General features: G+C 37.1%; 1 protein-coding gene across 1 annotated transcript in view; it reads right to left on the bottom strand.

The window, feature by feature from the left end:
* Positions 1–25,130, bottom strand: part of DLEC1 (DLEC1 cilia and flagella associated protein) — a 2,498,134-nt gene that overhangs the window by 1,251,717 nt on the left and 1,221,287 nt on the right. Inside the window, exon 22 of the mRNA XM_044067561.1 lies at positions 16,651–16,761. Within this exon, the coding sequence (XP_043923496.1) occupies positions 16,651–16,761 (111 nt within the window). The remainder of the gene's footprint in view (positions 1–16,650; positions 16,762–25,130) is intronic.

Raw genomic sequence — 25,130 nt, 5'->3', positions numbered from 1 at the left:
GCTTTCTGCAAACTGAAACAGTTAATAGCATCCTCATTAGTTCTGGGATTACCAAACTACCATAAACGCTTTTTCCAAACTGTAGATTGTAAGCAAGGTTATATGACATCAGTGTTAACACAACAGCATGGGGACAAGCAATGCCCCATTGCTTATTATTCATCACAACTAGACCCAGTGGCATGGTCTTTACCTCACTGTGTACAAGCGGTAGTTGCAGCTGCAATGGCAGTACAGGCTTCGGCCTCAGTAGTTTTATTCCACCCTCTCACTTTGAGAGTGCCTCATGCAGTCGCGATTATTTTACTGCAAGAGAAGGTAGCATATCTTTCCCCTGCTAGGCATCTTTCCTGTATGACTATATTGTTGAGCCAACCTCACATGACAATTGAATGATGCATGACTTTGAACCCTTCTACCTTGCTCCCAACCCCTGCAGATGGCACACCACACCACTGCCTGCAGGTGATTGAGCAAATGACACTACCTAGAAAAGATCTCACAGATGTCCCCTTGGATGATGCTGAGGTTGGATGGTTCGTGCAAAAGGGGTCCTGCAGGACAGAACCTAGTAGGATATGCAGTAGTTTCTGATACTGAGATTGCAGAAGCAAAACCTTTACCACACAACTTATCTGCACAGGCAGCAGAATTGATTGCCTTGACACGGGCATGTACTTAGCAAAGGGTAAATGTGTGAACATTTTTACTGAGAGCCAGTACGCTTTTTCTACTGTACATGTTTTTGCACAACAGTGGAAAAATCGAGGAATGATAACATCTACTGGCAAACCTATCAATCATGCACAGTTTATTTTAGATCTTTTAGAATCTATTCAGTTACCTCAGAAAGTAGCTATTTGTAAATGCACAGCTCATACCAAGCAACAAGATAGGATTTCAAAAGGTAATGTGAGAGCTGATACAGCTGCAAAACAGGCAGCTTCAGAAGTATTTCTTTTAAATGAGGAACTACAACCCTCTGAGATTTTAGACTTAGAAATGTTAAAGACAATGCAGACACTCACTACGCAAGCTGAAAAACAAAGATGGGTAAAACGAGGAGCAATTCTCGAAAAGGGGCTGTACATCTCTAAAGAAGGGAAACCAATACTACCATCTAATTTGTTTAGATATGCAGCTTTGTTGAGCCATAGGCAATGCCATGTCTCAACAGGGGATGGTACAGCTGGTGAACCGAGTGTTCACAACATATGGATTTACAAACTATTCTACAATATTTTGTTTGATGTGCCAAATTTGTAATAAACATCGTGCACAAGGGGCGTTAAAGGCCAAGCATCTGTATGGATTTCATAGAATTGAACAAATGTGAAAATAAGAAGTATTGTCTTGTCATTGTAGATATGTTTTCCACATGGGTGGAAGCCTTTCCGACCAAAAATCCAGACGCAGCTACGGTAGCGAAAGTCCTTGTTAAAGAAATCAACCCTAGATTCGGCATTCCGGAAAGGATCTACAGTGACAATGGTACACACTTTGTAAACCAAACCATACAACAGTTAAGTAAGCATTTTGGTATTTCTTTAAAAAATCATTGTGCATACCATCCACAATCTGCAGGGCTAGTTGAGAGGCATAATGGAATTTTAAAGAATAAGTTAAGAAAATTAATAGCAGAAATAGAAAAGAATTGGGTGTACTGTCTGCCCCTGGTACTGTTGAGCATGAGAACTGTTCCATCTGCAAAAGGATTGACTCCTTTTGAAAAACTATTTGGAAGGGCTTATTATATACCCCAGTGGAAACCACTCATGCGCGCAGACCAGGAGGCTGACTGTACACTAGCTGAATACATGAGAAATTTGTTGAATTCTAAACATCTGTTGCAGTCAAATTCTGTTTCAGATAAAGAACAAACCAAAACATCGGAAGTGGCAGTGATCCCAGGGAATTGGATCTGGGTGAAAACTGTTAAAAAGAAGAATTGGACGTCACCAAGGTGGGAAGGTCCATACCAGGTGCTTCTTTCGACACCCACTGCAGTCAAAATCACAGAGCGAGCCTCGTGGATCCATCTGACACACTGCAAACTAGTTAAGAACTTTGAACTGGACAAAAATCTTACCTCTCCATCGGGGCAGTCAGCACAAAGTCTGACTACAAAGGGGGGTCAGATCAATAGGACTGATCCGTCTCAACCCCAGTGAAGAAACCATTGGTGCTGAAGGTCCTATTAGGGCAGAGAGTAAGACCACATGTTAAAAACAAAAATGATAAAATCTAGAGAAATCCAAATAAAACTACTCGGAAGAGTTGGAGAAAATAGGAATGCAGAACCATTTCTTCAGAAGTATTGCATAATCATTCTGTTAACTGTACTAGTGACAATAATCTTTTTGTTGTGGCCATTCCTTTTCCCAGCCACACAAACTGAACTGAATAAACGTGAAGAGTTGCACATAGACTGGCATCCAAACTTCAATACTTATCAGGCAATCAAATATGTGTATGCTGAGACTTTCAATGTTTCGAATTGCTGGATTTGCACAGCTTTGCCAACAGCATACTGGGGGTTATTGTTAACTTCAGTCCCCCTAGGAGTCAACGAGACCTGGGAAAACTTGGTTCATGATACATCAACTATTACAGCACAAGATAAAATAGCATTGCACTTGTCTGTTCAACAAAAGGGAACTGTGTGTTTTTACAAAAACGATACAGTTCAGGTGGGCTGGAGCAATTGCAATGTGACTGTTCCTTATAGATGCTATACTAAAGCTAATAACACAGGTTTTTATTGTAATACAAACTATGATTCATTTTTAAATTGATGCACAAAACAATTGAGGAAGTAAGACATGATTTTGTTCTCTATAAACAACTGTCTATAATTGACAGAAAAATGTTTCACGCAGGACAAGTGTATATTCATAGTAAAGTTACTACTAAAGTAGAAGATTGTTATTTTGTATGTGGTAGAAAAGCATATAAGTGGTTACCTGAGAATTGGTCCGGCAGTTGTTTTTTGGGCTACCTGGTTCTGGCCATATGACACACAGCAGTTTTACCTCGAGAAAAAATTTGAAATGTTCGAGAAGCTGTCAAGAAGCCTGTCAATCCAGTAGGACAAATCGATGCGCCCTGGAAAAATCATTATGCTGTGGGCGATCGACAAACACACATGGACTTGAGTGATTCTGTTATATCGTGGGCAGCATATGGAGCAGTGAAATCGATCTGGGAGCTGAGAAAACTGTCTAAACTTCTCGAAGTAATGAGCAATGCAACCTTTTCTGCTCTAGAATTGGTGACTGATGAACTGAATGCCATGAGAACTGTAGTGCTTCAAAATCACATGGCTCTCGACTTCACCCTAGTGGCGAGAGGAGGTACTTGCGCTTTAATCCAGGAGGAGTGCTGTTCGTATATTCCTGACCATAAACATGAGATAGACAATCACCTTGAGGTAATTCTGCAAGTGTCGGCCATGACCAAACCAGGACCAAATCCATTGATGGACTTTTTTTCAAAGATTGTTTGGGGGGTTGGGGCAGTATCCTAATGAACATTTTGACTGCCATCTGTGTAGGAATGATCCTACTGGGGGTATGTGTTTGCTGCTGCATTCCCTGCATGAAAAGACTGATTAAAGACTTTATAGACATATCAGTTTCAGAAACCTTATATCAAGGTGCTGAATTTGAAGAACTGTTGAAAAATTGAAGATGCTTTCATAAGTTTAAACTGAATGACTCTCTTAACTGCAAATCCTGAGTAGGAAGAGGTTAGGAGAAGAAAAACTGTTTATGCTTATTTTGAAAGTAGAATAAAGTATTAAAAGGGGGGAAATGTTAGAAAAATATGTATTAGTAATATGCTTAGTGCATTCGAGGTTTAAAAAGGGTTAACGCATTTATTCTATTTCACACTGCATAAATCTGTACAAACTGCAGAAGCATTCCAATCTTGTAATGTCATGAAATATGCACAGTTATGATCCTTGCTTATGCTTTGGAAATTTACAGGGAAGCATTCAATTTCTGCTAGTGTCAGGAAAATAATAATAGATGTATCACTTCTACTAATGTCATGAGATTTAAACAAAGAGTTATTGATTTTCCGCTTATGCTATGAGAAAATACACAGCTGCAGAAGCTAATGATAATGAAGACAAAGGCTGCTTGAAAATATGAACTGCAATCAGCATTTACTTGTACCTAAGCTAGAAAAATACCTTGAAATGTAACATGTATTAAAACTGCATAATAGAAGCTTGTAGTGGGCTAAAGCCCCCAAGGTCAGGTTGTTTTTCTTAAATGTTTTTCATAAATCCAGTCATGTCAGCAGGAAATCCAAGTAACATTTTCTATGTAACACATAGTGAGCTTTAAATCTGAACATGTCAGCAGGAAATCTGAGTAACATTTGCTGTAGAACAATACAGAAAGTTGTGTCTAACTACATCAACCATAGAAAGTAACATTTTATAGAACAATATAAGAGAAGCATACTGCCTGTTAGTAATTAGGCAAAATCCTGTATGTGCATGTTTTTGTCTCCTTGCTGCAAATAATAAAAGGTGCCATACCTGAACTTTATGTGAATTGGTCTTTGAAGTTTTATCCTTTGACAGATAGCATCATTCCATTTCCCATATTCACTTTTCTTATAACCCCTTTGACATAAATCTCCTTTTAGAGTGCTAAGTGCTTTCTCACAATTAATGTCCATACTAGTTAATCTAGTTACTCGCAACCCCTGTCCTTGTATAATGTTGTTATATATATGAGGAAACTAGTACAAGTTACATGCAGCTCTTAGTTGAACAGTGCGTTATAGTTGAGAAGTAGTTGATGGCCCATACCTTGGTTTGCAGTAACAACTATATGAACTCTCAGACGCTAAGAGGTATGAAGCGTTTGAGAGTAATTTAAATACAAATGTGCTGCTCTTTGAACAGAAAGAGCAGATGCATTAAATGAAAAAGATGGAATGAGATCTGAGGCATTTTGAGAGAGGGGAGGTCATTTCATGGCCGAGGAGACCAGCAACTAATGGGAGCTCGAATGAGCCGTCCACCACAAATCAACAAACAAGAGGAGGAGCAAAGTCCAGGAAAGAACTTGTGGGACCGGCACAAAAAACGAATCCAGTACCATCTACAAGTGGTAACCACCCAGAGGAGGTGTTGAAGGAGGGACCAACAGATGTTCAAGCAAAAACTACCATAGGCAAAGGGCCAGTGGTTCAAGCACAAGTTGTTCGGAGAAAGGTATGAGAGATAGAAAAGTATCACCAAACCAACAATACTGTTCCAGGAAGAGAAGGAACTTGTGGGAGGACCAAGGAGAGATATCAGTGCAGATGAAGAAGCCATGGCATTTCATGAAGAGTGACTAATGCATATTATACCATCCGATCATCGGAAAAGACGATAAACGTGCACGCTGATTGGCTAATCCAACCAGCGTGCACATACTAAATCGGACAACAAACAAGTAAAGAAGTCCGGTCAGTTATGTATCCGCTACCGACATGAAAGAAAAATAAATGTACGGTAAACGTAAACGCAAAAAACACCAACTACTCAACTAAAACACACAAAAATAAACATTACCCATATACTATTTCTCATTCCCTCACCTCGAACACAAACAAAATGAAAACTCATACAGTCGCAAATACAGCACACACACACACTACATAACCACCAGTTATAACCCAACAAAACCAAGCATTGTCATAAAAGCATTCACTCACCTATATTCCCTACAATACATATACACACACAACTCCAAAATATACATATTAAAACACACCAGACATCCTCATAAAGTAAAAAACACACACCATACCAAATGTCCACATCAGCATACATTTTCTAAAACCGCATACATCTTATAAAACCGCATACAACACCACCATCTAGTGACCAATTACTAAAAGTACATATTTAAAAAAAATAAATACAAATTAACACTACACCACATTTCAACATACCCATAACTAATATAACATAACTACACCTTATAAACGTCTATACTGCTAAAACTATTTTATAACAAGCACCACCTACCCTTTTAATTACCTCCCTTCAAAAACCTGCACGAGCCCTGTTAAACACGAAGACTACAAACTCAGACAGGAAGTAACACCCAAACAAGAGACACCATAGATAGAAAATAATAAAAAAATGGAACTAAACTTTGAAATAATAAGTGACAGTGAAATAGAAGAAATATTTAAGAACATACCACAAACCTCAATGAAACCATCAACAAGCAAGAAAATTCTCCAACCACAAGAACAGGAATTACTGCAGCATAACAAGGCCCTTATAGAAGACAACAGTGTGACAAGCCATACTCTTCAGAAAGGTAAAAAAACATTAAAAGCCTATTCCACTCATAAACATAAAAGACATGCAGAAAAAAACTGTTAAAGAAATAGAAACACTAGAATTAGAAAAAGAAGAATTAAGTACAAGAAAACAAACACAGTGGGCTATAAACATATTTCAAAACTGGAAAAAAAAAACACTACAACATAGACTTCCACACTATTACACCAGAAAAATTAAACAAAATACTTAGAGAATTCTATGCTACAGTACGAAACACAAAGGACAAGAATACGTAATAAGTGCATTTGTATCCTTACGTGCAGGACTAAACAGATATATAAACAACCCACCATTCAATAGAAAGATTAACATCATAACAGATACAGCTCTAACAAATGCAAATAACGTATTTAAGTCAGTAATTAAAATTACAGAAGACAAGGAAAAGATACAGCAGAACACCACCAGCCACTCACAATGCAAGAAATAACACAACTAAGAAACAGCCAAGTACTTTCCCCAAACACAGCAGACGGACTAGTAAGAAAAGTATGGTTTGATATACAGCTACACTTTGCAAGACGTGGGAATGAAGGAGTACGATACCTCACAGAAGACAGTTTTACAATAAACAAATATACAGATGGCACAGAATATGTAACAAAAATTTCAACGAACATACAAAAACCACAAAAACATTATGATGTTACAAAACATTTGCTAAGAGGATTCATGTTCAAAACCGCACAGACCCTTCATGTCCTGTAAAAGTTTCAAAAATACTTACAAAAAGGCCACCTAATACAAAACAACTGTTCCTCCACCCAAAAAATATCCACAACATGTACTTGACAAAATGGATACATGGTACACAACACAACCAATGGGAAAAACTATCTTGCAAACATGTTACCACAAATCTGCAAAGAAGCAAACCTATCAAAGAGATACACAAACCACTCCTTAAGAGCAACAGCAGTAACATTACTCTCACAATCAGGGATGGAAGCAAGACAAATAATGACTGTCACAGGACATAAAAGTGAAGCATCACTAAGATCGTATTATCAACCTTCAGTAGATGAATTTAAAACATGGGGAAAAATAATATCTGGAACACAAGAAACACCAAAAGATCCAATACATGAAGAGAATATCAATAACACAACAGACAACGGACCAAGAAAAAAAAAATGAAAGTCCATAACACAGAACGTCCATACCTGAAAAATGAACCAGAAAAACCACAAGACAAACAACACATTATAAACTATGGAACAATAAACATCTACAATATAGAAACCCAACAAAATAAGTAAGTAAACTCTAAATTTATACTAAAACCATATATATATATATATATATATATATATATATATATATATATATATATAGATAGATAGATACATACAATGCAATATATAAACATAAAATTAACTATAAACACAATTTCTCATTACAGATACTACACTAAGAAGAACTCAAGCCAGCATATGAACATAGACAACCATCAAGACAGAACCAATACACAAATATAAAAGAAACTACAACAAGAAGACATACCAAAAGCTTTAAAACTATAAAGACATACCAAAAGCTTTACAACTATATCTACTAATATAATTATTTCCTAACATTTCCTGAAAAATTAAAAAATAACATTTATTTAAATTAAAACAGAAATAAACAATAAAAGCAAACTGAAAGTGTGGACTATTTTATCTCACAAAAAGTGGAAGAATACAAAAAAAAGCTAACAAAAACACAAATAACAACAATACAAATATAATACAAAGCAAACTAACACCATGGTATAATAGCAATAACCCACTTCTGGGTGTGGGTAATGCTAAATTTACGGTTGGCTTTGTTTGGTCCCTCGGGCTTCGCCCTCGGGACCAAACCACGCCAACCGTGGGTAAATTTAGCATTACCCACACCCAGGCGTGGGTTATTGCTATAATATATCCGAGTATGTGCTATCATCATCTGAAAGGACCTTTTTACAAAAGGGTTTGTCCTTTGTGCCATTATTGCATACTGATAGTACTGATTTTGTCACTGATATAAAAATGTTCAGTAGAAATGTCATGCCTAAACTGGTGTTTGTGAACAATGAATGTAATGATGTAAATGTGTTTAAAAAGCCAGCCACGTTTATTCCTTCGATACCTCCGTTATTAATAGCGTTTGAGAGGGCATGTGAAAGTGATTTGTTAAAACTGACGAATGATGCTAATAGAGGTCATAGTCATTATAATATTAAAAAAGTTGAACGTGAGGCCCTGAGGAGATTGCAGGATAATAAAGCAATAGTGATACACCCAGCCGACAAGGGGGGGGGGTGCAACTGTGATCATGGACAGTGAGCAATATAGAATGGGAATAAATTATTTACTTAGCGAATGTGATACATATCAGTATATCACAGCTGAACAGCTTGATAAATTAATTAAGAAGCTACAGATAGATCTTTATTATTTTCTAATGAGTAGGGTGATCACTCAATATTTATATAATTATTTTCTCATTGAGATGCCGGTCATCTTCTCTTTTAGGGGGCTGACAAAAATTCACAAGGATCCTGTCAGGCCACCCCTAAGACCGATAGTTTCAGGGAGGGGGGTGTATTACTGAGGCTATATCCATTTTTTTGGAAAAAGCCTTGAGACCTTGGATGTTACATCAACTGTAGTAAAAGATACCAAAGAGTTTTTAGTGACATTAGCTGAATTTACTGCATCAAGTGATAATGATCAGGAACATTTTTTGGTCACACTAGATGTGGCTTCACTATTCAAGTCTATACCCAATCGAAAAGGAGTTGAATATATGAGGTCATTTCTTAATGTAGCAGAAATAGAGAGTGGAAGGGCTTTGAGGATATGCCTTTTATTACAGTTAGTCCTGAACAATAATGTTTTTCTTTTTGAACAAAGATATTACCTACAAAAAAAGGGAGTGGCAATGGGTACACCCTGCACCAACTCTTACGCTAACATCATGATGGCACAGTGGGAAAAGACTTACGTCTTGGACATAGAAAATAGGAGGCGATCCATTCCCTTTTATAAAAGATTTGTAGATGATGTATTTTTTGTATGGACAGGAACTTATCAGAGTTTGATCGAATTTATAGAGTATGCCAACCATTCCACTGACTTTCTTAAGTTTGTGGGCAAATGGAGTACAGATAAGATTGATTTCCTTGATGTAACAGTGTTTAAGGTAGGTAATAGGCTACATTCATATATATAACATTATACGAGGACAGGGGTTGCGAGTATGTAGATTAACTAGTATGGACACTAATTGTGAGAAAGCACTTAGCACTCTAAAAGGAGATTTATGTCAAAGGGGTTATAAGAGGAGTGAATATGGAAAATTTAATGATGTTACGTTTATAGAGAGGAAACAGAAAATTAGACCCTATAATGAAATAAGAAAGGAAAATTATCATATTTCTAAAAGGGCAGATAATACCTGTAGAGTTGTTATACCCTATTCCACAGAAAAAAGAGCAGTTGGTGAGATTATTAAAATGAACTGAGAGATTCTATTAGTTGATGAGAAGATTAAGAAGATAGTGGGTACTAAACCGAGTTATTCTTATAAAAATAACAAATCTCTTAAGAGATTACTCTGCTATGAGAATAACAAGAAGAAAGGAATAGAATCAGTAAGGAAGGGTACTTTTGGATGTAGAAGCTGTAATTTCTATTCATATATGTTGAATGACAATAAGTTTATACATCCAACTAGGGGGAGGGTGTTTGTGTTTAATCACTATGCAGATTGTAGATCTAGGGACCTAGTCTACTTAGCCAGATGTATAGAGTGCCCATGTTTTTATATTGGCAAAACCAATAGGACACTCAGAGAAAGGGTTAGAGAGCATATTTAGGCGATCAGTAAAGAAGACGAGGGGAATGCCCTAGCTAGGCATACACTTGAATATGGCACCAGACATACGTTTAGGTTTATAGCCATTGAAATGACCACTAGAGAGGCTAGATTAGGAAATGATAAGAACTACACGGATAAATGTGAGGTCAGATGGATAATTAGATTGCAGGCAGATAGAGGAAATGGCCTAAATGAATTAGTGTCCCTGAAACCTTACTTAGCTCAAAAGCCATTGAAACATTAAGAATGCTATTACTAGGGTATATCCAACTATTTCTCTTATAGTATTTTAGCTTTTTTGTGATGTACTGACAATATTATTTACTGATAGATGTACCCCTAGTTGTTTTAAAGGACAGGACATTTAATGCTTGCTGTTTTTTGAATTTGAGCCTGATATGCAAGTGTTAGGTGTTTGCCTTAGGAATTTTGGAATACATTTCTGTATGGAGTATATGACTGCCATCTTTTGGTATACTATAATATTACAACTGTGAGAGGGTTGATGTCAGTAGTTTTATATGTGAGAAAGTAAAAATTTTATGACTGGTGTTTGCTGCCGTCACTTCTCTGTATGGTTATATAGTTGTTGATAGCAGTGAAAGTGAGAATTAATGTTTTTATTTTATTTTATTTTTTATGTGTAATTTCAGACTTTCTGTTTTGTATGTAAGGATTTCCTAAGCTAGTTGATATGTGAAGTCTTTGACTTCACATTACATTTGTTGATTATTGCCAGCAGGTGAATTTTAATTACTGAAGATATATGGTTTGTTGCTGTGAAATAATGTGGGTGAGGCAACCCCTTTTATCGAAATTTTTGCAGTGTTTGTATTGTCTGAAGAAGTGCCAGGAGGCACAAAAGCGCTCACTAATTTGTACCTGAATAAAAGTTTTCTCCTTTATTTAATATCAAGAGAGCCGTGTTTGTTTACTCCCAGTTTGGACTTTTGTTACTGCATTTTGCTTTTTTTGGGAGAGCTTAATCCCCAGCTGCTTTTGGATTTGTGTTTTATAAAAGAATGACAAACTGAACAGGACTCTTGGAGATGGACGGCTCCTAAACAGTACACACAAATGGTATGCCTATCAGTACAGAACATTTTTTGTCCACATTCCTCACAATTTTTAAACCCAGAGGGTTTGGAATCCTTGCAAGACATTGTAACCACCCATCAACAAAAAGAAAAACACAGCTAACAATCAGAATATATATATATATATATATATATATATATATATATATATATATATCTATATATATCTCTATATATATATATATATATATATATATATATATAATTTAACCGGATTGCACAACAGCGAATCGCAGTTATGTCAAGGCAAAACCTCAAAACTAAAAACAATGAACAACAATGCACTCGAAGTGTGGTGACTGTAAATGTCGACTTTGACATTTTCGAACAGTCACCACACTTCCCGGGACACCATTACTGTTCGTTGCACAGTAAATAACATGTTTGCAAGGGGATAAGCCCCCCCACACCCCCTGCTACTTAAATATACTAACTCCGGATTCGCACTATAGTGAGGGAAAGGGTACATTTCCCAATCCCCACTATAGTGCGAGCTGCATTGAAATGTCGGAACTGGCAACAGCGAATGCTATACTGCATTCGCTGTTGTCAGTTCCGACATTTTCTTTTTTGAGTTACTGAGTCAGTGACAGCTAGATTCAATATTTTTTGTCCAACAAAATGATAGTAAACTATATATATATATATATATATATATATATATATATATATATATATATATGGTTCCCCTTCATATGATCGAATTTCTCTACACTCGAAAGTCATAAACTTGAAACCAGAATCTCGAATTTAGAGAAACTCGAACATATGAAAGGGACAAAAAAAATAACACCTTTCAAATGTTTTTGCAGGGGGGCTTTGCCCCCCTGCACACCCCATGTGGGGGGCTGTGGCCCCCATACCCCCCCCTACTTAAATATACCTACTCCAAGATCGCACTATAGTGAAGGAAAGGGAAATCTCCCATTCTGCACTATACGCGTAAGCGCAAAATGGAAGATTTTTCCATTCCTCCACTATAGTGCAGTCATGGAACATTCACATTTAAACTGCTAGGGTACAGTGGAACCTAGCTTCCTGCAATAAGGTAAGTTAACTTTTTATTTTTTTAAACCTAAGGCTCCCATTCACAATTTCAAGTGAATGGAAGTTCGAGATTCTGGTCTCGGGATTATGAATTTCGACTTCCATCCATTAGATCTTCTGAAGTGGAACTATATATATATATATATATATATATATATATATATATATATATATATTTTTTTTTTTTAACAACAATAACAGCAACAATTGCTAACCTAAAAAAAGTCTAATAGGAAATGGCACAGCCATCTAACTTAAATGGGCTTTGCCCGGAGGAGTGAGAAAAAGGAAGGGGGAAAGCCCTCTAACTTAAAAAGGCTAAGGCAGTTCTCTAACGTAAATGAACTAACCTGAAAAAGCCAATAAAATGGTAAAGAAAGCTCTCTAACTAAACATGGCTATTTAGATTCAAAGCTATGATAGGGAGAAAAGGCCTAATGGAGAAAATGACTGCCAACAACAGTTTAACCACAGAAATAGCGGAAACAGAAACAATTTACTTAAGAAGCTATTAGGCAGAAAAATCCCAATAAGAAACAAACAATTTTTTTTCAAATATAAAGAAGAAAAGTCTACTTAGCCATAGCCAGTAAGAAGAGCACCTGATCTTGTTTAGCGGTAAATGAGATCTGGGGAGCTCTCCTAGTGCATGATGGGATAGGGTTTAACCTCGAGCTTGTATATAAGGCCGAGTCAGATCCAACTTTAGTAAGAATGAAGTTGAGACAGAACAACAACACATCTACCCTTCTTTAAACTGAAGAAATGAGGACATCAGAATAGAAGGTAAAGTAGCCTCAGCTGCATAGAATGTCAAGCAGATCAAGCTATGGGAAGGATCTAAAAATCCCAGCCAATATAGTTGCTTAAGCCCAAAGTTCTGAACACAGTCTGTAGACACTTGGATAAAAATGTTTCCAGGGATAAAAAGCAACCCAGAATAAAAGATATGTGAGCTGCCATAAAAAGAGAAACAGATGACTGCGTTTAAAGCTGCAAATAAGGAGGAACAAATGTACACTTTGTTTGAAAAGGGAATCACAGAGAATGCTGCACAGATGGTACCTAATCCTCATGGGATTGATAAAGGAAGGCAGAAAGGAGGATAGTAGATGCTATAAGTGTCGGAAAAAGAGCAGGAATAATGCACATATTCTGTGACTCGCATCAAGAACTCTGAAAGCAGACAGAGATGATTTACGAAACATATTTCAAAAGACAGCAGAGCGTAGTTCAGCATTCTGTATATGGGACATAAAAAAAGAGGAAAACATTTGGTGAAAAAGAGAAATGAAAATTATCAGATTGCTAAGTAATGAAGTTTAAACCATCATCATTCAAAATGGAAGGTGACAAAAACAGTATGGGAGTAAGAATTACACAAGAGAATCCTGGACATAGGGAGAAAAATGGCAGAAAATGAATAAAATGAGGAAAGGGAGTATTAATCAGAGCATATGGAAGGAGAAGGCAAAGCCAAAGGGAAACCAAGGTGGGAGGGGTGGACAGGAAATGAAGCAGCCAACTGCTGATGAGTTATGGTGCTCCATACATGAGACCTGCATGTAGAAGAAATATACTTCATTAAGTTAACTTAAATTGTCAAATATAAATACCAGTTTTGGGCTGTGTTCAACATAAAAGATAAGACAGACTATACCTAAGGATATAAATGAAAATGGGCCAGCTGATGGTGGTAAAACAATATGCATATGTGTGTGTGTGTGTGTGTGTGTGTGTGTGTGTGTGTGTGTGTGTGTGTGTGTGTGTGAGTGTGTGTGTGTGTGTGTGTGTGTGTGTGTGTGTGTGTGTGTGTGAGTGTGTGTGTGTGTGTGTGTGTGTGTGTGCGTACGTGTGTGTGTGCGTGTGTGTGTGTGTGTGTTTGTGTGTGTGTATGTATGTATATAAATATATATATATATATATATATATATATATATATACATATATATATATATATATATATATATATATATATATATAAAAATACATATATATATTTATATATACAGATATACCTATATATAAATACACACACACACACACACACACACACACACACACACACACACACACACACACACACACACACACACACACACAAACAATAAACATGAAATAAAAACAGATAACAGGTTATGTTGATTCAGTAACATGTGCAGGAAAGAAAATGATGTGTTAGTAAAGATTTGAGAGAAAGAGGCAAAAGACAAGAGGAGAGGAGGATGCTGAGCCACGCAATGGATGGAGTGTATGAGAGACGCCCTTCAGGCATGACTGTTGGAAAAGATAAGACAGTACCCTATGAATCAAATGTGGTGATGACTGTTGATGCAGCATCCCATTCCCCCATGTAAAAATGGAAAAGGGGATTGATGATGATGACGATTATTATTATATTTAGTCATTTCACTCTGGAGGTCTGCCTAACTGTAGTCCTTCTGTACAGTAAGACTTACATATTTATAAAAAGGTAACTAGATGTAAATTGTCTGAGTCAGCCGCAGTGGTGCTGCAGTTGTATAGTTGCTTCACAGCAAGAGGTTCTTCAGTTCAATTCTTGGCTGAAGCTCCTTCTGTGTGGAATCTGCATGTCCTCCCATGGTTGAATGAGCTTTAAAGGCATGCAGTAGGTGAGTGCATGTTTGCCTTCTGTGAAGGTTGGGCACTGGGCTGGCAACTCAAAACTGTAAAATCTCTACTCCCAATCAATCTGCGGACCGGTAAACTGCTGTGGTGACCCCTAAATAGAGAAGCTGAAAGACAGTTTTAACTAGATGTAAACTGTTTGTTCAGATGCTATCTCATGTAATGTTGTAAGCCTATTTTATCTAGCATAAATATTATTGTCTATATGGCTGTATTGCCTTCTTTGCTCAGGTCATGGCTATTAAGAGTCCCCAAATAATTATTAATTTACTATGCTAACAAATGAATAAATAATACATTCTTTAACTAAACATATTAATTTAGGATCACAGCAAATTATTAAAGGATAGACAAGTTTAATACTTCATTTAAGTGCTTTTGTCTTTCAACACCTCATCACTGACTGTACTCTGTATCATATAGGTTGCTGAGAGGCAACCTGTGCCTGGCCTACAGAGCAGTTTCTGATGCTGCCCTAATGGAAATGCTGCGCATCTGCAAATCTAATGGGACAAGAGTCATTCGCTCCAGGGATCTCAATCTAGGCTGTGACATTAACAAAACATGTTGAAGAGAGGCTCCCATTTCACGTGAAGCAGAGTTCCTTAATGACCCCATTTAAGCACAACCTTGACAATTGGATGGGTGACCATGAATTCACCCTGGGGGTTCCACCTATGTCCCTCATAGACAGGGATAGTGGATGCTGATCACAGACTCACTCTGCTAACAATGACCATCTAACTATGGTAAAATAGGACACCATTTTTTTTTTTACACAGCTAGGCTTGTAAAGGCCCTAGGGCCATTAGCCTATTAACCGCCTATGAATGAATGAATGAACATATGAACATAGACTTAAACAGAACTGAAAAGTAATTGTAAGAAAACACATCTGCACATTACAGTCACAATACCTAATCACATGCTGATAAACTCAGAATGTTATTTTTTTAAATCCATAACGTTATTTGTAAAAATACATATTATATACCTTTATCTAACAAACTTTGATTTGAGCACACTTTTAATATTAATAAAATCATTCAGCTCAGGTGCCATGCTGGCATTTAATTTAATCTGTCAGTGTACTTCACAAACTTCCAATAAATTATCCAAGGTCCACCTCTCAAATCACCATGGATGGTTTCCGCACTGGTGGAAGAAGACTGAGCTCTCAAGGTTCAACCTGCCGAAGAGCACAGTTCTTCCATATGAAATCACTGTTGGTGAGTTCTGCTAGCAGTGATACCCTTTTCACAGGAATTTCCTCCTTCTTTGAGTTGGTGTGAACATACAGTTGGTTTATATAAGTTTGGAAGGCGTGTGGAGCTTGCCCACCTGCAAAAAGCACTTAAAAAGTATTTTATCCATTTTTTTTTTTTTTTTTGGCAAATGTAGTTCAGGCATTCCAATCTTTGCTACATTTGCTTTCATCCCCTCTTAGTGGAAGCATCATGGATACTATCAATAACAAGAACTTGTTAAAATTTAAACATTTTAAAGAATACATAAAATGGTCAAGTATTTAAGGGGTCCTCGAATAACACTTAACTGACTTTGCTAACAAATAAATAACATAGTCTAGCAGTATCACATGGACTGATGCTATAACACAACTATTAAGATGCATTTTTATCTTACCACAACAAAGGCTGTGAATTCCACATATAGCTCCAATTCCTCATTTGGCCTCAAGGTCCCACAGGAAGGTGAGACAGTCACTGTACACTGAGTTAAGTCATTCTTTTGTATCTGTGAAATACATTAATGGAACAATTACAAACTTCAGTTATGACAAAGATAATGTGCCAGAGAAACCCAAACATTTAAGGCAGTACATCTAGCAGGAGGTTAATCCTTGGCATTACTACCCAGCATTACAAGTAGTGGATTACAAAATTCAGTTAGAAAACTGGGTTATTAAATCCTGTAACCTAAATGGTTAAAGTATGTCATATAGCTGCAGTGTGTTCCACAAAATTGCCATAGCTTAAGTATGTCAAAAAACATGGAAAGCATTAAATGTTCTCTGTTTAATTACAATAAGGCACCCAAGAGTAGTGTTTCACAACCTGGATGCTAAGACACCCTGTTGTGCCATAGCACTATATGAAGGGTGTTATTCTAAAATAGACAGAAAATGAAAGCAGTTTCCTTTTTTTCAGTCATTTATTGCTGCTATTTAGCTATGCAACAAAACAATGGCTAAAACACTGTTTTCTGACTCTGTGAGAAATAGGTAGGCAAGATTGAACTTTACTGTCAAAGTCAAACTCAAAATACTTCACATTACAGAATAACAAAGGAGTTTTTTCATGTCTAGCTTAGAAAAATCAAATATTAAAAAAACAGCATGGTCCAGCCCATTTATTAAAATAGATGAGCATGCAGTCAGATTCGACAATGATTATTCCAGTAAAGTAATGAGTAAAATAAATCCTGCTTACCACTGATCAAGGAACTTAAAAATAATAATATTAAATCCACGTTGGTATTTCCTGCAAAGATCAAATTATTTCTTTCTGAAGAAACCAAAATAATCAACACAGTGGAAGAGGTATCCACTTTTGCTAACAACAATAAAATTCATAATAATACTGAAGAAATGGAGTGGAACAGCATATCCCTCAAAAGACAGACTTAGCTGAATTCCTGGAAAACTTTTTCTAAAATTAAAAAGTTTAAAACAAGTTACTTTTATTCTCCAATTGCAGTAGTTTTATTTTCTGAAACAACAGATTTGCATTTTAAGTAAAAGGTTTGTACTGGATTTTAAGCTTCAAAACATATGAAGAATGTATTTATATTTAAGCTGAAAAATTTCCCATGATGAGGAATATACATGGTTAGTTTTACTGTTTGACTATATTTATAGTAAAAGATAATACATTTCATTTAACTAAATGTATACGTTTACTTCTAAATGTTAAACAAATACTTCCTGTAAGAAAATGTCATTAAATTATAAGCAACAGAAATGGTAACTTTAAGACTATATAAGTTAAGAATATTATTTTATTTGTTCATCTTTGCTTAGTATGTGCATTGCTGGGTTAACTGAATGCCAGATCCAAATAATATGCTAATTAGAAGTATTAAAGTGCTGGCGATTTTTTTTCTTTGTTCCTGTGTAACACATTCATTTTACAGGTCATTTATGAAGAAAGTAACTCTTAGAGAAAGGTTGAGAACAACAGAATGTTCAACAAATAACACCAGCATGTATGATCGACTGCAACAACCACAATCAAACACAAAAGGCCAACGAGGTGGAGACTTCCCAATAAGGTCCAATGAAAAGCCCAAGCCAGAACTACTTATTAAAGTAAAAATAAAAAATAAAATAAAAAAATAACAATTGTAGAAAAATGGTGAAGCGCTTTCATCCATACACATAGGCCTTCTTCAGAACCATTTGCCATTAACAAAATATCATCTTAAATAACAATAAAAATATCACATGACACACTTACTCATTATGTTCTTAAAGGAAAAGAAAACAGTTAAATTCTTATAAAATCATTTATTTCTTCTTAACTATTGGTACTATGGATGTGTGTTCATTAATACCTGGTGCCACTATAGCATTTAAACTTAATTGCCATTTTAATTCACACTCATCCATTTTATTTTCCCAATACCCATCCTTCTCATCTTTTTTAACTTTTTCCAATATACCAAAAAGAAATTTATTACTGTAACAACAATGTTTCATATGCTTAAACAGGGCATTGTTCTCATCACCATTCTTAATAGTGTACAAATGTTCGTAAACTCATTTACAAAGACTTCTGATGATTTTTCCAATATAAAAATAATTAAAGTTCATACAGATTGCAATATAAACTAATCTCAAGGTACCACAATTGCCTGCATCCAACCAGACACATTGTGGAGGTTCACCAACAAACATGCCTTTTCTTTTTAAAATGTAGCTGCAATATTTACACATACCACATTTTTGGTACCTTCCCTATTACTACCGTTTGATGTTATATGGTACTCTAAATAATGTTTTAAATTCAGACCTGTTTTAAAAATGAAATTTGGTTTTTGATCCAGGGTGTCCAAAATTTCAACATTACCCAGTTTTTGATCATGGTTTCTTTTAGAGCTACACTATCTCCTCCAAACTGGATAACCATAGAGTTTATAAAAGACATTCAAATAACCATGATTGGATGAGAAATTTACTCCGGGGATCACTTCTGTGGCTCTGCTCGACAGGGGCACAGGAAAATAATTTTCTTGGGTGGCGAAAGCCAGGGTACATTTTTTGGCTAGGCTTGTATGGGCCCTAGGGCCGATAGCCACTACCTACCTATGAACTATCATTACCAACCATATCATCTTCTACACCTAATAGGGGAGTGCATCTTGTGCCCTATTCACACATGGTTTTCTCCCCAATTTCAAACAGTAACCATTCTGGCTATCCCCTTTCTAAAAAAACATAGTAATTAGATTTCCCAACTCACACTCAAACAGGAAGATGTCAGAACACATTATTGCTGCTCTAAACATTTGACCCTTCACTATGTTCTTTTTAATATAAAAGAGGTGTTGACTTCTAAAATCCAAATAACTATTGGAAAAAGTCAGTTTTCAATATAATTTGGTACCAATCCTATTTTTTGAAGACTTCGACATCCAAATAATCAGCAGAATCATCAAAATGATTATAAGTAAATCTTAAAAAAAAAATAATTATTGTTAATAAATTGAGCAAATTCATCCCTTTTTTCATCACTTCTTTTCCATAGAATAAAGATGTTGCCCAAACACCTTAAATAAATATGGCAATACTGGCTAAAACCTAAAGTAAAATGTATTTTTTCTCCCACGTGTACATGACTAAATCAGCATGGGTAGCGGCACAACTGGCCCCGTGGCCACACCCTTAACTTTTTCAAAATAAATTATCAAACACTATATAGTTATTTTTTAAAATAATTTCCATAACTTCTACCACAAAAAATGTTAATGTACCATTCAAATTTGTTATTTCTAAAAATGCATCTTGAAAGAATTCTAGGCCTTCATTATGTGGGATAGATGAAAAAAGATCTACTACATCTATAGTCAAAAATCCCACTTCATCAGTGTAAAAATCTTGCTGATTTTTCTCAAAAAATCCCAAGAATCTTTCAATATGTATTCAGTACATTTTATGCCTTTTGAATCAACCTATCAACAAATACAGCAAGAGAATATGTCATACTGTATTTAACTGCTACAATTAACCTATAAGGTGTTTTTTTAACACTTTTGTATACTTTAGGTATTCCAAATACTGAAGGTGTAGTTGGATGTTCATTAACTAAAAAAATCATAAACTTCTTCATTGATGACCCCTTGGTGAAGGGAATCTTCCAAAAATAACTGCACCTTCTTTTGCACAATATTAATTTAATCAATGGACACTATTTCATATTTTTCTACAACATATAAAATTGTCAACATTTCACAATCATAATCCTCCTTATTTACCATCACCATACCTCCCCCTTTATCTGGGTTCATTGCACGTAAAGAGTCATTGTGTCACAACTCATTTAACAAAACCATCTCTTCTTTGCTAAGGTTATAACATTTTTCATTTGAAGTTTGGAGATGCTGGTGAATATCTTGAATACAAAGCCTCTCATAGTTTGCTATTGTTGGGTGCATAGGTGGATTGAACAAGCTCTTTTCCTGGTTTTAATGTCTTGTTTCAAATTTTGAACATTACAACTATCTTTAAAAAATAACTGGTGATTCAGTTTCCTTATAAATAGTTTAGTTCTATTGAAATATCTGCCAAATCAGTCTTTTTAGATGGGACAAATTTTAATCCCATTTTAAATAATGAGCAATACGTTCTCGTCAGGGGGATCTCCATAGTCCATAGTCCATAGTTGAGTACTAAGCTAACTGCTCTTGTAAGCCATTTTAAGCATAGCCAGTTATCCCTTGTGAGACTCAAACCCTGCACCTTGTGTTTGTAAGGCAAACACCTTAGCCATTAAGCCACCCTCTCCATGTAGTTAAATCTATTAAGGCTTTCAAAACTCATCATTTTTCCCCCAAAAGACCAAATTATTTGACCCTCTTGCTGTGAGTCTTACTTGATTGCCCTTGTTATTTTTCCAAAAAACTCTGTCTCCCTTTTATTTTCACAATGACTGTTGGGTAAGGCTGAAATAAAAAAGTATTTTGCTTATTTTTATTTCTATTAAAAATCATTTCTGATCTCCTAACTTCCACATGTTCTTCGAATACTTTGTCATCTACTTGATTATTCTGACTAAATTTCTTCCTATTTCCACCCTGGGTCTATTGGTTAAAACCACTTGTTGCTCCCGCAACACTCTGCCTTTCTTCATAAACAATGTGCTGTTCAGAAGATGAAAAATATGCTTTTGGTAGAGAGTATGCTAAGTTATTATTATATTCCTCATCATCCCTCTCCAATTTCTTATTTTTCTTTTTCATGTTAATTTTTATTTGATTTTCAACCATATCAAACATGGTTTCATATCTCTTCACAAACCATCATCCAAAATAACATTGTTAAGCTCATTAGCGTTGTCTAAAAGTTCATTAGTATGCTTATCATTAAGCCTAATTATAAACTACATAAGTTCAATACCATGTCGATCAAACATGACCAAAAACTCTTCCAAATCTGACTGATTCAATGATAGGCCATTAGGAAACTTGTACATCTGAAGTCTCTTAGGGACTCGTTTCCTTTTTACATATTCAGTTAAAAAAGCATTATCACATTGCAAGTTACAAACTTTCATTAATACAGTCTCAAGTTCATTAAGCTTCCCTTGTCAGGTGCCAGGATCTGCCACATAACACATGCACTCAAGTCACTCCACAACAAGTACAAATACAACTCTGTCATTGTCCCTGTTGGAGTGAATGACCTGAGACATACCTCCCTGGACTACATGAAAAGAGACATGTAAGCACTCTCAGGTCATGTGGCCCAGGCAGGTATGACCTTAGCCCTGAGCAGCATCCTTCCTTTGCCCAGAATGATACCACAGTACAAGGACAAAATGATTGACTTCAACAACTGGCTAAGATTCTGGTGTCATTCAAAGGGGATCTAGTATCTGTCTGCCTGGGATGACTTGATCAACAAACCATGATGCTTTGCCAGAGATGGTCTGCACCTGTCACCCCTGAGATTCAGGTTACTGGCTAGGGCTCTTGCCAGCCCTATAGTGCATTTTTAGGCAAGGCTCAAAGGACAATACCTCCACCATAACAGATATAAGCATGGAAAATCTGAAGGTAATGCTACTCAATGCTAGAAGTCTAAACCTCAAAATGCACTCTCTCGAGGCACTCCTAAAAATGGAGAACATCAATATCTGTGCAATAACTGAGACCTGGTTCAAGGCTCCAGACAGCACCCCTGCAATACCAGGCTACAACTCTTACCACACTTTTCGGCCACCAAACCAAGACAAAAGCACTAAAGGTGGAGGAGTGTCCATATTCACCAAGGATATTCACGCCTCCAGGCTAGTTGCCCAACACAATTCATCTGAAATTCTACAGGTGCAACTAACACTAGGTAAGACTGCACTCAAAACTGTAGCTTGCTACAAATCCCCCACCATGCCCCAAGAGTCTCCCTATACCTTTCTAAACATACTAGAAAATATTAAGACACAACCAAGCACCCTAATACTGTGTGATTACAACTACCTTGCCATTAATTAGTAAAACTACTCGGGTACCAACACCTTTGCCCAATGGTTCTTGGAATTCATAAATTCAACACCCTGGACCAACTAATCCATAGTCCCACGAGGGGCTCAAATATCCTAGACCTGGTCATTACCAACATGGGAGATTGATGCTCCACACCAGTGGTCAACCCCCTCATTGGACAGGTCTGACCATAAACTAATCACCCTTGACGTCCACATCCCACCCCACCCCCCAGTAGGGAAACCTCCATAAAAAACTTCTCCAAAGCCAACTTCATGCCACTCAAGTCAGAAGTGACAAACTTCATGACACCCATGCAGACGGGAACTGAAAGTTCAACTGCTGAATCCTACACTAAGGCACTATACGAGCACATCCACTCGTGCATGAATCATGCCATTCTAAACAGCACCAAGATGGTCTCCTCCAAAAAAGGAACCCAATCTGGTGGTCCTCTGCCATAAACAAACTATACAACAGAAGGAAAAACTGTTGCAGAAAAGAGGAAAATCCGAGGATGCAAAAAAACTCCCTTACCAGCCTCAATAAGAAGCTGAGATCCCACATAAAGTCCTCCAAAGCTAGTTATGAAAATAAAATTGCCAAAGATTCCAAGGACAACCACAAGGCATTCTATAGTTATGTCAAGAATCTAAATGGCAATGCTCAGATCTGCTCTGGGCTACAACAGAATGGCATTAAATATACTGATCCCAAAGATATTGCCAATATCCTGGCAGATCCATTCAGTGCCAACTTCACCCCCCCTTTCACCCCCTAAAGGGCCCATCTCAATACCAAAATCCAGTAATCACAGCCACACAGGAAAGAAATGCTCTCTCCAAAGCTAAGAATACAGCATCCATGGGACCAGACGAAATCCCAGGCTGTGTACTACATGAACTACAAAATGAACTGGCACCTCACCAAAGAGTCATGTTTAATCATAGCCTCACCTCAGGCTTCATGCCCAGTGAGTGGTGCACAGCTACAGTTATCCCACTCCACAAGGGGGGAACCACCTTGGATCCTGGAAACTACTGTCCCATCAGTCTGACGAGCCTGATCTGCAAAGCCATGGAACGCATTATCATGGAACAACAAAGACATTGGCAACCTCCAAACACCGGACCCCACTCAGTTTGGTTTTGTAAAGGGCCGATCTTCTCTTCTCAATCTGATTGACTTCTTTGACTCAGTCTCCAGAGCTGTGGACGAAGGTAAGGCGGTCCACACAGGCTATCTGGACCTTGCCAAGGTCTTCGACACCATCCCCCACTATGGAATCATAGATAAACTTACTAAGCTGGGCATTAATCCCTACGTCACTTGATGGGTTGCCAACTGGCTTACTGACAGAACCCACACTGTAAAAGTAGCCGACTCAAAATCCAGCTCCAGACAAGTGACAAGTGGAGTACCTCAGGGTTCAGTCCTGGGACCGTTCTTGTTTAGCATCTACTTCTCTGAAGTACAGGCCAGCACTAACGGACTTTGGCTAGCAAAGTTCGCAGATGACTGCAAACTGGGAGCCATTATTGAATCCCGAAATGATGTGGATAGTCTACAAAAGGGCCTTACAGAAATAGATGCTTGGTGCCAGAGCCATGGGCTCAAGCTCAATGCCAAGAAATGTTTAGTTATCCCCTTTGGGAAAAAACATGTACCCATGAATTACCACAGAAGTGGCAGTACACTAAACACCAAAAGTGTGATAAGGGACTTAGGGACACAGGTGGACAGTGGTCTTACCTTTGATAACCACATAGCCACAACAGTCAGGAAATCCATCTATGTGGCACACCTCATCACTAAGGGCTTTTCATCCAGAAAAAAAGGAGGTCATTGTCCCACTGTACTCATCCCTCATTAGACCCATTATAGAGTACAACGCCCAGTTTGGTATGTACCTCACAAGACATCTGCAACAACTGGAAAGGCCACAGAAATACCCCACTAAAAGAATCACAGGCCTGAACCAGATGCCCTATACTGACTGTCTAAGAAAACTCCAGCTATACTCTGTCGCATATCACCTACTCAGAGGCGATCCCTGCTAAACATACAAGGCCATGTCAAACCCAATGCTGTTGGATATGCTACACTTAAAAGAAATGCCAATCCCTCAGAGCCACACACTCCAGGGGACTAAACCTGGTCATCACAATGAACAAAACATGCTGGAGGGATAGGTTCCTGACCCAGAGACTCCACATACTCTGGAAAAGACTGCCCATACATGTCAAGCTGAGCGCCTCTTTGGCCCTCTTCAAAAGGAACCTTGACGATTGGATGGGAGATAGGAAATTCACCCCGGGGATTACATCAGTCACCCTGCTAGACATGGGACTAGGGAAGTAAATATTCTGGGAAGAAATAGCCAGGAAATTGTTATGGCTAGACTT

This window comes from Protopterus annectens, chromosome 3.part1 (assembly GCF_019279795.1).
Source record: "Protopterus annectens isolate FY-2018-M chromosome 3.part1, PAN1.0, whole genome shotgun sequence".
NCBI lineage: Eukaryota > Metazoa > Chordata > Ceratodontiformes > Protopteridae > Protopterus > Protopterus annectens.
Note: the sequence above shows the minus strand (reverse complement) of the source record. Positions and strands in the feature narration are given on the sequence as shown.